The sequence below is a fragment of the Periophthalmus magnuspinnatus genome, chromosome 1 (genome assembly GCF_009829125.3).
Source record: "Periophthalmus magnuspinnatus isolate fPerMag1 chromosome 1, fPerMag1.2.pri, whole genome shotgun sequence".
Lineage (NCBI taxonomy): Eukaryota > Metazoa > Chordata > Actinopteri > Gobiiformes > Gobiidae > Periophthalmus > Periophthalmus magnuspinnatus.
The window spans coordinates 32371076-32385198 of record NC_047126.1 but is presented as its reverse complement, the minus strand read 5'-3'; the positions used below and the strand labels follow the sequence as shown (position 1 = coordinate 32385198).

Below are 14123 nucleotides of genomic sequence, written 5' to 3'. Positions count from 1 at the left end.
TGGAGGACTGGACTAGTGCATGGGAGCCTTTAATAATAGACTTTAATCAAATGTTCTCTGTGAAGTGGATTATATTCCTGACACCTGTGATTGGCCGTGGTCGGTGCACGGTGCGTCACGTGCCGCGCTGAGCTCGTGCGGCGCGTCGGTGATGTCTGTGACTTGTGTCGCCCGTCAGCAGCTCAGGCTCACAGATCCCGCCGCTCATCTTTGAGGAATGGCCTTTAGCTCCAACAGCAGCAGTAATCTGACCAACCAGTTCGCGCAGCCCGCGTGGCGCGTGGCTCTTTGGTCCGTGGCCTACAGCACGGTGCTGGCTGTGGCTGTATTTGGAAATGTTATTGTTATTTGGATTATTTTGGCGCACAAACGGATGAGGACAGTGACAAACTATTTTCTCCTAAACCTGGCTTTTTCAGATGTGTCCATGGCTGCGTTCAACACGCTCATCAACTTTGTCTACGCTGCGCATGGAGACTGGTACTTTGGAGAGGTCTACTGCAGGTTTCATAACTTTTTCCCAGTTACTGCTGTGTTCGCCAGTATCTACTCCATGACTGCAATAGCCATAGACAGGCAAGGACATTTTTTATTTTTGCATTTTTATGTTGTGCCAGTTTTAAATTTAAAATGTAAGTGCTGTAAATGTTAAATACATGTTTTATGCATAATTTGATAGTTTTTTTTTCTTTTTAGAGCAACACTACCTGGGCAGTATCTTGGCATTCAATACACAATAGCGTACAAAAATAACCAGTTTAGAGTCCAGACTCTCAGGACAGGGCCGGCAATAAATCTTTGTCATTTGTAAATATGCTTAGGTTTTATTTGCTAATTATTTCATTCACAGCAGTAAATATAGGGACATTTTCTAGCTTTGATATGTCTTCTTTTCCTTTTTGTCCTGTATTGTGCGGTACAGATAATCCTGGCCAGTCTAATCCGACACTATTGTAAGAGCTGATTGTGCTGCAGGTACATGGCCATCATTCACCCCCTGAAGCCTCGCCTGTCAGCGAAGGCGACCACTGGCATCATCGTGGTCATCTGGAGCCTGGCTGTGGCTCTAGCTTTTCCCCTGTGCTTCTACTCCACCGTCAAAGTACTGCCTCGGAGGACCATCTGCTATGTGGCGTGGCCCCGCAAGGCGGCGGACCCTTTCATGTGAGAGTATACAGCAAACACACCCAGAATACTGCCAATATTTCTGCTACTTGCCTCAGGCCATATGTGATTTCAGCTTTATACTGCAGTGACAGTGAACAGTGAATGCCATGTAAATCAAGAGATTACTGATACAAAAAAAAAAAAAAAAAAAGGCTCCATGTATGCAGCATTCATTCATTGTGGATAATGTTTGAAAATTTGTCATTCTATCGTAGGTTTGGTCTTGTGTCCCTGCAGGTACCACATCATCGTGACGGTGCTGGTGTACGCCCTGCCTTTGGTGATCATGGCTATCACCTACACCATTGTGGGCGTGACTTTGTGGGGAGGAGCAGTCCCTGGAGACTCTGCCGACAACTACCATGGCCAGCTCCGCGCTAAAAGAAAGGTACTAAGAGTCATCCATACAAACATGGATCATTTTAACCGTTTAGCTTGAAGACAACAAAATCTGAAGGAAATTGTTATTTAACTACAGTGACTAATCGCACAACACTAGGGTCAATTGTGATATGTTTTATTTTATTTGAATGTTACTGCATGTATTAATGTGGAGCAAGTGCTGTAAATACACTGGATTCAGCTCAGAGCTACTTTCTTGTGGGATGAAGGAGAATCAAGATCTTCCAATTAAATCCCCTATAATAAACAACTTAAAGCTCTGACCCCTGTTATAATATGGTTTCCGCATCCATTATAATAGTGGTGTTTTGTGTGATTCTCGCATGTTTCTCTCATTATGTTTACTCCGTCTGCCTCCCCAGAGCTCATGTCATTCTGCATTTCATTTCTTTTTGTAATACAGAGCTCTTCATCATTTTTAAAAAATCATTTCTGAGTTCACATTTTTTCATTGAATCGTATAGAAACTGTAACATTAGTAAGCTGTGTTTTTAGCTCACACAGACAGCTTATATTATTGAAGTGGAAACAGGCCTCTTGAGGTTTGTGCAGTACAGTATTATATAATGTCTTTAAATATAAAGATGTTGGGGAGAGGCAGAGGAGCATATTTGGGCATACGTATCCATTGACTTGGCTGTAATCCGGCTTGGTCATCAGAACCACTGCATTTTAGCCACAGTCATCGCTGGGATTAAGGTCACCACAGCTGTCATGACATAATGCTGTCAATGCGGCTCGAGATTATTTATAAAATCCATTGATATTGCCTGTAGGTGTAGGTTATACAGCAGATTATGGTGACCTGGCTCAATTTTCTTTTTATTCTGAATGCCCCATAGAGACAAAATATATGTTAAATGTGTTGTTTTTTTCCACCAGTTCCTAAATACATTCTCTTTTAACTCACAAACAGCAGTAGAAGAAGTACTGAATGCTGATACTTAAGTAAAAATACAGATACTAGAACAAAAAAAGTCAAGTAAACATAAAAATATCACATGAAAAAATCGACTTAAGTAAAAATATAAAAATGTTCTTAAAGGGTAAATAGTTAAAGTATTTTGCACATATTTTGAGGTCTTACAAGGCTTCAAATGTAGGGATTTTGATAAAGATTTCTGCTGAATTTTGTCTATAGAAACAATTGAATCAATGGTTTATTGACCAAAGTTTAGTTTGTTTTCATACCTGACTGTTTCAGCTATTAAAATAAATGATTAAAAGACCGAACCTTATTGGATGATCCAGCTGTTTGTATTTGTATATTATTTGCTCAAACTACGAATGTGTTCAAATTAAACCCCTCAGCCTTTCCAGCAGGTCTCAAACTATAATAAAAAATACTTTTACTTCAGTCCTGTTCAAAAATGTAGTGGAGTAGACAGTACAGTACAGTTACTGCTCTCAAATGTAGTGAAATAAAATTAAAAAATACCCACTGTACAGATTCTTGTGTGCAGTTACTACTTTTACTTTGTTAAGTTCCACCTCCACCACTGCACTGAGCACTTTGAATGCCCCATAGAGACAACACAATTATGTTAAATATGTTTTTTCCCTCTTCAAAGTTTATACGCATTCTCTTTTTATATTACTCACAAACTGTATGTCACAACCTATTCTGACCTGCATTTAAAGAGAGTGACAAAAGAGGTGTGTATTCTAATCATTTGCAATTCATATGAGTGCCTCAAATTTCATCAAAGACACAGGCTGCAGCTAAATCGATGTGGGGGGAGCCAGACTGAAAAAGCCCCTATTCAAAGAGGTTGAAGATCTTTAGTGGTGTAGAGCTTTACTGATGATATAATTGTGGACCAGTCCCATTAACACCCTACTGAGCCATATTGTAAAGAGCTACCTGTGACCTGCCACTGCAACTACGTCAACGACGACCTTTCTTTCTCAAGCGCAAAGTGCTAGGGGCTGCTTTGAAAGAAACCATCAATATGATCTAAGTGATTCAAAATACACCAAATAACACTGCGTCTGGAACAATGAGAGAGCACACACAGTATTTTCACCAGAGAAGTTATTCAAAATGGCTGTTCTTTTATGTGAAGTATAAATCAGAAGCTGTTATACTGAAGAGATACAAACCATTATCTGTAATATCCAGAAGCCTACTATTTTTGGCCTACATAGTTTAAAAAATGGACAACAATGTGAATCCTGCAGTTAGCTTCTTATATAATAACCATGTAAACATAAAGCAGTTATGTCCCAAAATGTTAATGTTAAATACTGTCATGATAAACTTTGAGATTTTTAACACGTATGTAATGTTGAAGTTACGTTTCTGGAGAGGGAGCAATGCATGCAGTACTTATTTTATTTTGGAAGTTGTCACAGGTACTTCCCGGATCCTCATATCAACAGCAAATAGTTTTCTAAGATAAGATGAGATTAACTTTATTGTTCCACCAGCGGTTGGTGTTGGTGGTGTTTTGGGCATGTAGCAGTACATAGATATCAAATGGAAACAGAAGCAAATTTCTTCCAGTTGTTTATTTTCTGAACACAAGTAGGCCGAACCAACGCCAAAAGAGTAAAACATCAGTCTCAACTAGAGCAAGTCTCCAAAACAGACCAGTAACTGACAAATAAAGTCCTTATATCAACTTGTCGGCCATAGAAATGAATTCATTGCAGCCACTTGTGAAATCAAAGCAGTTCATAAAAATCATAATTCACAGGTCTGTACTGAATAAAAAGTAAAGTGGCATGTTAACTGGGAGCCTTAGGTCCACATGTGAGGGCCACCTGACATCTAGGCTAATAGGTCACTCTGTAAGACTATGAAGCAGTTTTAAGAAAGGGTGCAAAGGTGACATGTTTGTGTGCATGAACCATAGACTGTATAAAGACATGGACAAAGTGAATGTGATGTCACCCACAGCGTTCGACTCCAGTTAAATGAAGCTCATCGAGGCTAAAGCAGTTATGGGGCAAATTTAAGTTCTATATTTAGAATTCCGACCATGAGTATAATAGCAACCAAAGAGCCAATCCGGAGTGACGCTGCTGGTTTAGCAATGCTGTCAATCAAACCAGTTGAAAACACTAGTGGGAGCAACCCTGGGGAAAGACATCTGATTGTTATCTGTTATTAATGTTCATGTCTTCATTTACAGACACAATAGCGATATTAACATACCAGGATCATGTGTGAGCGGGTTAATGTGAACATGTTAAAACCAAAACGACGAACCTCACAGCAGCAGATACAGAGAAAGGGGCCACAGTTTTTCAATAGAAAGTGAATTGGGAGTTGATGGAGCCAGAAGCGCATCCATGCTCACTTGCTATTTGGAATGCAGCGGCTAGCAGATTAGCTATGTCCATTTATATAAACAGTCTATGGCATGAATACTGAACATTTTGCACAAATCAACATAATATTTTAGAGGTGAGACTTTTCCATTGAAATGTGTGGGATTCCGGATTACTGGAAAGTGCCACAGTGCCACACAAGTAAAAGTGGGTGGAGTGGAATAAGGTGGATACCCTGTTATGTTAGCACCCACCTCTTGTCCCTGGCATTCAATACTAGCTAGTCAGGATTTATTGGTGTCTTATCGTTCTTTGCCTCTGTATCGTATTTTTGTTAAGTTTACATAAAGTACTTTGGTCATCTGAAGTTGTATTTAAATGTACTACATAAATAAAATTGAATTAAATAGGTCAAATGTACAGAAAACGTTTAATTTCTGCATGTCCACAGGTGGTGAAGATGATGATCATTGTGGTGGTGACCTTTGCCCTTTGCTGGCTGCCCTACCACGTCTACTTTATAGTGACGGGTCTGAACAAAGATCTGAGCAAGTGGAAGTACATCCAGCAGGTTTACCTCAGTGTGCTGTGGCTGGCCATGAGCTCCACCATGTACAACCCCATCATCTACTGCTGCCTCAACAGCAGGTCAGGCCTCTGTGAGACAGAATCATAATAACAAGAATCGGTTTCTCTAATTGTTCAGATTTTCAGTTGGCCTAATGTTAGAGCTGCACAATACACATATAAAAACATTAACTGGGCAATCTATTTATCTATATGTATATATGTGCACGGAGGAGAGAGCTAGTACTATAAGTTGTATTTTGATATAAGAGGCAGTGACCAAGCCATACCTAAAACAGATGAACAGGGTCAGGGGCACTGGTGGAGGTCCCATAGGTCCCTCATCACCCACCTCTAGCCTGTGACATCAGCAGTGACATCACCCAATCAATGGAGAAAGAGAGAGGGTCAGAGGGTGAGGTGGAGCACAGAACCACTAAAAATAGTACAGCTAGTTAGATTGTCTTCCTTAGCCATCTGGATACATTGTTATGGGGTCTTGCTATAAATTCTGTAAATATATAAACTGTATTAAAAAGCTGCGCACACAATTAACTCAAATGGTCGAGTAGAAGTGGGAAATACATTTAAAAAAGAAGTACTCTGTTACTTGTTAATGCTTAAAGAGGAAAAAGTAAAAGTATTCATATAAAGCTCTTATAAAGGTTTTTATAAAGCTTTAAATGGGGTGATTTTGAGAGATTTTCTGCTGAATTTTGAATTTACATTTTGTTTTTCTAATTGTTTTCATATGTATATTTTTGGTGCTCAAATTATGAACAAATGATGTGCCTCAGGAGTTTCTGTGGGTCTCAAACTATAAAAATACTTCAATTCAGTCCTGTTCAAAAATGTAGAGGAGTATAAAGTACAGCTACCTCCAATCAAATGCAGTGAAATAAAAGTAAAAATACCCAAAGTGTACATAGGTAAATCACAGATACCTAACATTTTACTACTTTTACTTTGTTTTACTAGTGTCTTGAAAAGCGCTATATATATAAAAAAAAAGTATTATTATGTTCCACTACTGTTATAATATCTACAAAACTGCTATAATATCTACATATCCTCATTAGATAGTAAAAAAATAAGAAAAAAAAAATCCAAAACATGTAGTATTTTTAGGCACCCTTACAAATGTGTTTTATTTCCTATTCTATCTAGGTTCCGAGCTGGATTCAAGCGTGTATTCCGGTGGTGTCCCTTCATTCATCCGTCCAGTTATGACGAGTTGGAGCTGCAGAACCGGGGGCTTCGACCAGGGTACCAGAGCAGCATGTGCACCAGCATCCTCAGCAAAGACAAGAGTGTCCGTGTCCATGGAAACAGACTGCGCTGCGACTCCCAGACCTCTCCCTCCATTAAAGACAGATAGCACTGACCAAAGTCACAGGGGAAGGCAGGAGGTCAGTCATCATCATTAATATATGTATGTGTATTTGCCATGATGATGGTGAAGCTTTGTGAATGTAACTGTGATATGAACTACAGTCAAAATACTGATTTATTCATAGTGCTTTATGTATCTGTATAAGCTTTTCAACTTGAATCTGCAAGTTTTTATTTTGTGTTATCCTTGGTAAAATGTATAAATACAAAAATGAGCGTTTGTAGGCTTATATAAATGTTGCATATAAGACTCAAGAACTAAAAACTTAAATATTATTTCAATATTGGAAATATTTGTATGTAAGAGTTAAGAAGAGTCAGTGGTAGAGTACAAACGTAGCCTTGTTTAGGCTAAATGCTGGTTGGTACAAGAGGTACTGGAACAACTACTGATACTAATTTAAAATTTTAAAATAGCCACCCTTTTGCTTTGTAGAAAATGTATATATATATATATACACACACACGGTATATATATATACACTCACCTGAAGGATTATTAGGAACACCATACTAATACGGTGTTTGACCCCCTTTTGCCTTCGGAACTGCCTTAATTCTACGTGGCATTGATTCAACAAGGTGCTGAAAGCATTCTTTAGAAATGTTGGCCCATATTGATAGCATCTTGCAGTTGATGGAGATTTGTGGGATGCACATCCAGGGCACGAAGCTCCCGTTTCACCACATCCCAAAGATGCTCTATCGGGTTGAGATCTGGTGACTGTGGGGGCCATTGTAGTACAGTTAACTCATTGTCATGTTCAAGAAACCAATTTGAAATGATTGGAGCTTTATGACATGGTGCATTATCCTGCTCGAAGTAGCCATCAGAGGATGGGTACATGGTGGTCATGAAGGGATGGACATGGTCAGAAACAATGTTCAGGTAGAACGTGGCATTTAAACGATGCCCAATTGGCACCAAGGGAACTAAAGTTTGCCAAGAAAACATCCCCCACACCATTACACGACCACCACCAGCCTGCACAGTGGTAACAAGGCATGATGGATCCATGTTCTCATTCTGTTTACGCCAAATTCTGACTCTACCATTTGAATGTCTCAACAGAAATCGAGACTCATCAGACCAGGCAACATTTTTCCAGTCTTCAACTGTCCAATTTTGGTGAGCTTGTGCAAATTGTAGCCTCTTTTTCCTATTTGTCGTGGAGATGAGTGGTACCCGGTGGGGTCTTCTGCTGTTGTAGCCCATCCGCCTCAAGGTTGTGCGTGTTGTGGCTTCACAAATGCTTTGCTGCATTCCTCGGTTGTAACGAGTGGTTATTTCAGTCAACGTTGCTCTTCTATCAGCTCGAATCACTCGGCCCATTCTCCTCTGACCTCTAGCATCAACAAGGCATTTTCGCCCACAGGACTGCCGCATACTGGATGTTTTTCCCTTTTCACACCATTCTTTGTAAACCCTAGAAATGGTAAGTGCGTGAAGTATGTGCATGAAAATCCCAGTAACAGAGCAGATTGTGAAATATTCAGACCGACCGTCTGGCACCAACAACCATGCCACGATCAAAGTTGCTTAAATCACCCTTCTTTCCCATTCTGACATTCAGTTTGGAGTTCAGGAGATTGTCTTGACCAGGACCACACCCCTAAATGCATTGAAGCAACTGCCATGTGATTGGTTGATGAGATAATTGCATTAAGGAGAAATTGAACAGGTGTTCCTAATAATCCTTTAGGTGAGTGTTTATATATATATATATATATATATATATATATATATATATATATATATATATATATATATATATATATATATATATATATATATATATAGATAGATAGATAGATAGATAGATAGAACCAGACCAGTGCTGTTCACAATTACCTTCATCAGTTAAATTTACTACAATTTTTTTTTTTTATCTTTGAATGTAATTTTCACAAGTGCTTTCTATTGTTTAGATTCTAAAGAATTGTGCCAAAAACAAACTATATTTCAATAAACTACCTTAAATGCAGGTAACTGCATGCAAGTAACTAATTACTAGAATGTTACTTTAATCTATTAGATTTTTGTTGTAATTGTACTTTTTTGAGTCAGTTTTTAAATCTGTACTTGTACTTGTTATTCCAGCCATGTACTTGTAGATACTTACATTTTAAATCAAAGAAATGAATGAGTACTGTACAAGTCCCAGTCCATGTCTGTCTCTGTTCTTGTGTGTGCCGACAAACACACAGCCCAGAGAATATGGTCAGAGCCCAGAGAATATGCAGATTATGGTTTAAAACAAATCAATTCAGTTTTGCACTTTTTGATTGTTTAAGTTTTGTTAAAAAAAAAAGTGTGATCTACAATGGTACTAAAAATGCATTAAAAAGGAACTAGTATTTTTCATGCATACTCTTTACTTACTCAAGTCCATTTTGGCAGCAGTACTTATACTTGTATTTGAGCAGTCTGTATGAATTAAGTAACTGCACTTTTACTTGAGTACAAATTTTCAGTACTCTTTCCACCACTGCTAAAATGTAAATAAAATCATGAATGAGCTTTTGGATCATTTTGGTCAGATTTTATTAACATATATAAACATACATTTATTGCTTAGATTATTGCTTAAAATGACAAGAATTACAAAGTGGTTATAGCGAGAATGTAATTAAACATGAACAAACTAGAAACTCAAGTAAACATTACAGCTAATGATCCGTCTCATTTTAACTGATGATGAAAAAGGATGGAGTCAGAAGTGCCAGTAAGAGCCAGTGGGGGGCGATGTCAGGGGAGCTGCAGGAGAAAACACAAATATTAAATAAGTTTCAAATGTACCTTGCTTTTTGAAGTACATTTGGTGTGTGACGATTAGAATAACAGACATTCACATGGCAATTCACAAAAGACCTGCTGACACTAAAACAGCATTAGGACAAGGGATGCAATAACTATGATAGAACTGAATAACAAATAAAGTTGAAATGTCTTCAATACATATTTATATTATATTTTTCTGTGTCCTATCAAAAACTATAATTATTACCCAAAAAGAAGTTCAGTACTGTTGGCTTTTTTGTATGAGCAAAAACTGGCATGGTTCTCTTGAAGGCGGTTGCAGGGAGAGGGTGAATCTTTTTTGTGATTCGCTGAGATCATTCTTATGACAGTATAACTCAAGTACAGTTTAGATTTTATTAAATTAATATTAGTGATGTTGAAGTGACACCAGTTGTTCAGTAGCCCTGGCCCTGGACCTGGAGCATGAAAATGAAACTCGGCTGGAGGGAGAGTTCCTCCACTGGCTGCACAGGGGCGTGACTACCACTGGCCCCCGCGAGCCGGTCCAAGGTCCCAAGTGTTCCACCCCCTTTTGGAAGGTAGTACCTCCAGCAGTCAGCTTTGGACCCCTAAAAGGGGGCGGAACGCTTTATGCACTGGAAACACTCAGAGTCTGCACCGTCTCAGCCCCTACCAGCTCGTACCGGCCCGTACCAGAGCGGCCCGTACCAGTACCGGTCCGTACTAGTACCGGCCCTATGGAAACAAGGCTATTTTGCATTTTTAAGAAATACCACTCTGCAATACAAGAATAAGAGAAAGAAAACAAGTTCTCCTCTGCTGAAAATATGTCTACTTAAAATACTTCAGCCTTTACAATAATGTTTTTTTCAATACTGCCGATTATAAAGAGGGTCTTACCTTGAAAAGATGTAACAGTTGTGCATGCTCTTAAGTTGTGAATGTTTTAAAACAATCATATGGTATGAAGGGTCACCCTTAATATCCCTGACATCTTCCACTGTGAACTCTTCAGCTGGAGAAAGGAGGGTCACTGGCATATCATTGCAAATATTTTCTCCGAGATCTGCAAAAAAGCAAGTAGTGATGTTTAAAATGTCTTGGTCATCTATGTCTTCTTCGATTTCCTTCAGACTTGAAAATCCAATCCAAAATCTTCCAAGTCTCACAGTAGAACCCTTTTGAGCTTTGGATATAGGGCTTGAGAAAGAATAGACTGTCTTACAATGAGTCAGAGGAGTGTGAAGCAGTCTAATGGAATCCATCAGGAGAAAATGAAGAGACTTAAAATAAAATCCGTCATAGGTTGTGGTGTTTGTTCCATATGCATACACATCCATGTTCAGCTTAGTTATAAAGTTGCCGTCATCCATGGCAATAGTCCGTAGTGCAGTGGTGTGTTGCTTCAGCCCTCCTGGGATCAGTTTTGGGCACCTAGAGGACTGGGAGTTCCATAATGTCGAGAAGTCTATGCTTTTGTTCAATTCTTCTTGTAGCATATCTGAGAGCACAAGCTTGTCCAGAGCGTCTTTGGCACACCCTTCATACATGTCATCTACGGCATCTGGCGCCATGTCCAAAGGAGTTTCAGCAGCCGCCTTACAATAAACCAGAAAAGTAGTCATTACAAAAGCCTTGTATAAAAGTAGAAAAATAATATCTGTACTTGCCTTGATGCAAAGAGTCAAGGTGCATATTACAGCAAGACCAAGATATCTTCCTTCCTTCATTTTAGTTTTCTAAAAAACAACAACAAAAAAACAATTTATTATGAGGTAGCCTAATATTTTATTTAATTCACATTTTATTGCAATAAGTAAGGAAGAAAAACCCTGCAGCCACACCTCATATAGGCTATTGCTATTGAAAGAAACAAAAACACTTACCCAGAGTCTGGAAAAAAGACCAAATGAACTAAATAAAATCTACTACAGTGCATGTGTTCTACATTGGATAAGGGAAGTAAAAAAAAAAAAAAAAATCTTACCCAGCAACTCCTTTCCTGTAGAGAGATAAGCACAAGCCTCACACTTGAGAACACCAGTGCATTTTTCCACGCCTATTACATTAAAGTCAACCAATATCGCTTTTCTTTATCACATATCCTAATGTAGACTAGTTAAAATGTGTTTTGCTGAATAAATCCAACATTTATTCAGAATTTAATTATTTTGTGTGTGTGTGTGTCTCTCTCTGTGTGTGTCCTCTGCTCTTTGACAATGCTCTTTCCCTTTGGCAGGCCTCCTCTTCCTTCCTTTCCTCCCTAGTAGCCTTTGTTTATTGTTATGAATGTGATTAGGGAAGCAAATAACCTAAGCAATCTGGAAAAATACACATCTCAACAATGACTACAACATCTATGTTTATCAATCAATCAATCAATCAATCAACATTTATTTATAGAACACTTTACAACATTCAAGGTGACCAAAGTGCTTTCCAGTAAAATCAAATTAAAACAAGTTAAAATCATACTAAAACAGTAAAAATAGGAGAATAAAATAGAATAAAATACATTAATACAACAAATTATAAATAATGATAATGTGTCACAACATTACTAAGTGTTGAAAGCCAGTCTGAATAAATATGTTTTAAGCCTGGATTTAAAAAGACCGAAGTCAGTAATGATGCCGCACATCAGGAGGCAATTTGTTCCAAAGTTTGGGCCCAGCAACAGAGAAGGCCCGATCACCCCAGTGTTTGTATTTAGTTTTTGGAACTTCCAAAAGGAGTTGATTTGATGACCTCAAGGCCCGGTTTGGATTTCGGACCACCAACAGTTCAGCCAAGTAGGGCAGGGCGAGGCCATTAAGAACTTTAAAAACAAAAAGTAAAATTTTAAAATCAACTCTAAAAGAAACAGGAAGCCAATGGAGTGAATAAAGGACTGGGGTGATGTGTTGGTGTCTGGATGTGTTGGTTAAAAATCGTGCTGCAGCATTTTGCGCAAGTTGGAGGCGACTCAGGGACGACTGAGAGACACCAACATAAAGTGAGTTACAGTAATCTATTCTAGAGCTGATAAAAGCATGAATCGTTTTCTCAAGGTCATTGCAGTTTAAAAATGGCTTAACTTTTGTTAAAAGACGTAGCTGAAAAAAGCTTGCCCTGACCACGCTGTCAATTTGTTTGTCAAATTTAAAAGCGTTGTCAAGAATAACCCCGAGATTTTTAACAGTTGGTCTGAGCCTTGAGGTCAGTGAGCCAAGATTTAAGGGGGCAGAATCACCAAACAAAATATATTCTGTTTTTTCTTCATTTAAATGCAGAAATTTTTGTCCTAACCACAGCTTGATATCTGCTATACAATTGAACAACGATTCAAGCGCGTCATGTTTCCTTGACATTATAGGTAAATATATTTGAATATCATCTGCATAGCAGTGGAACGCAAGCTTGTACTTGGCTATAATTGACCCCAGGGGCAGCATATAGAGTGAAAACAGGACAGGCCCAAGAATGGAACCCTGGGGTACTCCACAAAACAGGGAAGCAGTGGAGGATGATAGTTCACCTATCTGTACTGAGAAGGTCCTATTGGTCAGGTATGAGGTGAACCACTCAAGTGCTGCACCGCGAATGCCAACATGATGGTTTAGCCGGGACAGAAGGACCGAATGGTCCACTGTATCAAAAGCAGCTGTTAGATCTAGCAGCACTAATACAACAGGACATTTGGCATCAACAGAAAGGGCAATGTCATTGTGAACTTTCAGCAATGCAGACTCTGTGCTGTGGCGTGACCTGAACCCGGACTGGAATTTCTCTAGAATAGAGTTTTCGTCTAAAAATGACTGCAATTGTATAAAAACAATTTTTTTCAAGAATTTTTGAAATAAAAGACAAGTTAGAAACAGGTCTAAAATTAGATAAAACTGAAGAATCCAAATTAGGTTTTTTAAGAAGAGGCCTAACTATGGCATGTTTAAAAGCACTTGGGACACATCCTGAACTAAGACAAATGTTGACTAAAACCAAGAGGGAAGGCCCAACAGTGCCGAACACCTTCTTTAGCAACTTGGTTGGTACAAGATCCAGCGGACAGTTTGTTGTGCTCATATGTTTGACTACATCAGTGAGAAATGAAAGTGAGACTGATTCAAAATGGTCAAACACAGCAGAATGAGTGGCACAATAGGTAGGTCTAAGCTAATGCTGCAGCTAGTTAGCTGTCGAACAGACACCACTTTGTTAACAAAAAAGCAAAGAAAATCTTCACAAGTGGAAACTGAGGCGTCAGTCAAGGGAACAGTGCCTGGATTCACTACAGAATCAATTGTACTGAACAGCACTCGGGGAGAATGACCATTAATAGATATAATATCAGACAGATATTGGGACTTAGCCTCTTTCACAGCTCTCTGATAATGAGCAAGATTGTCCCTCAGTATGTCCAGAGAAACATGTAAATTGTCCTATATGTTCATATTTAGGGACCACGTCAGCTAAAAATTCTGTAAAGTCCTGAATAAAGTCTTTATTATATTTAGGTGGACGGTAGATTACTGCACATAAAACAGGACGAGCAAGCTCTATTGTAAACAACTGCATT

The 14123-nt window shown here is 38.7% G+C and overlaps 2 protein-coding genes across 3 annotated transcripts; one reads left to right on the top strand and one right to left on the bottom strand.

Moving 5' to 3' along the window:
* Positions 1-211: 211 nt before the first annotated feature.
* On the top strand, positions 212-6790 carry tacr3l (tachykinin receptor 3-like). The gene is made up of 5 exons (XM_033965821.2): positions 212-576; positions 976-1164; positions 1405-1555; positions 5297-5493; positions 6580-6790. Exons 1-5 carry the CDS (start codon positions 218-220, stop codon positions 6788-6790), a joined length of 1107 nt encoding a protein of 368 aa, XP_033821712.1. The 5' UTR covers positions 212-217.
* Positions 6791-9419: 2629 nt separating this feature from the next.
* On the bottom strand, positions 9420-11517 carry si:ch211-145b13.6 (GPI-linked NAD(P)(+)--arginine ADP-ribosyltransferase 1). Of its 2 annotated transcripts, XM_055223562.1 has the most exons (4): positions 11455-11517; positions 11239-11307; positions 10469-11166; positions 9420-9562 (listed from the first exon to the last, which is right to left on the bottom strand). In XM_055223562.1, the coding sequence occupies exons 2-4, from the start codon at positions 11296-11298 to the stop codon at positions 9493-9495; spliced, it is 828 nt and encodes a 275-aa protein (XP_055079537.1). In that variant the 5' UTR covers positions 11299-11307; positions 11455-11517; the 3' UTR covers positions 9420-9492. The 2 variants fall into 2 exon arrangements, with proteins under 2 accessions (XP_055079537.1, XP_033821698.2); XM_033965807.2 differs by lacking the exon at positions 11455-11517 and having other exon boundaries at positions 11235-11279.
* Between the last annotated feature and the right edge of the window lie 2606 nt (positions 11518-14123).

Excerpts from the sequence above, each read along its gene's own strand:
- si:ch211-145b13.6 (XM_055223562.1), bottom strand. The coding sequence starts at position 11,298 with ATGAAGGAAGGAAGATATCTTGGTCTTGCTGTAATATGCACCTTGACT. Across the intron at positions 11,167-11,238 it reads CCTTGACTCTTTGCATCAAG|GCGGCTGCTGAAACTCCTTT; the intron begins GCAAGTACAGAT and ends GTTTATTGTAAG. Across the intron at positions 9,563-10,468 it reads AACTGTTACATCTTTTCAAG|CTCCCCTGACATCGCCCCCC; the intron begins GTAAGACCCTCT and ends TTTCTCCTGCAG.
- tacr3l (XM_033965821.2), top strand. The coding sequence starts at position 218 with ATGGCCTTTAGCTCCAACAGCAGCAGTAATCTGACCAACCAGTTCGCG. Across the intron at positions 1,165-1,404 it reads AAGGCGGCGGACCCTTTCAT|GTACCACATCATCGTGACGG; the intron begins GTGAGAGTATAC and ends GTGTCCCTGCAG. Across the intron at positions 5,494-6,579 it reads TACTGCTGCCTCAACAGCAG|GTTCCGAGCTGGATTCAAGC; the intron begins GTCAGGCCTCTG and ends TATTCTATCTAG.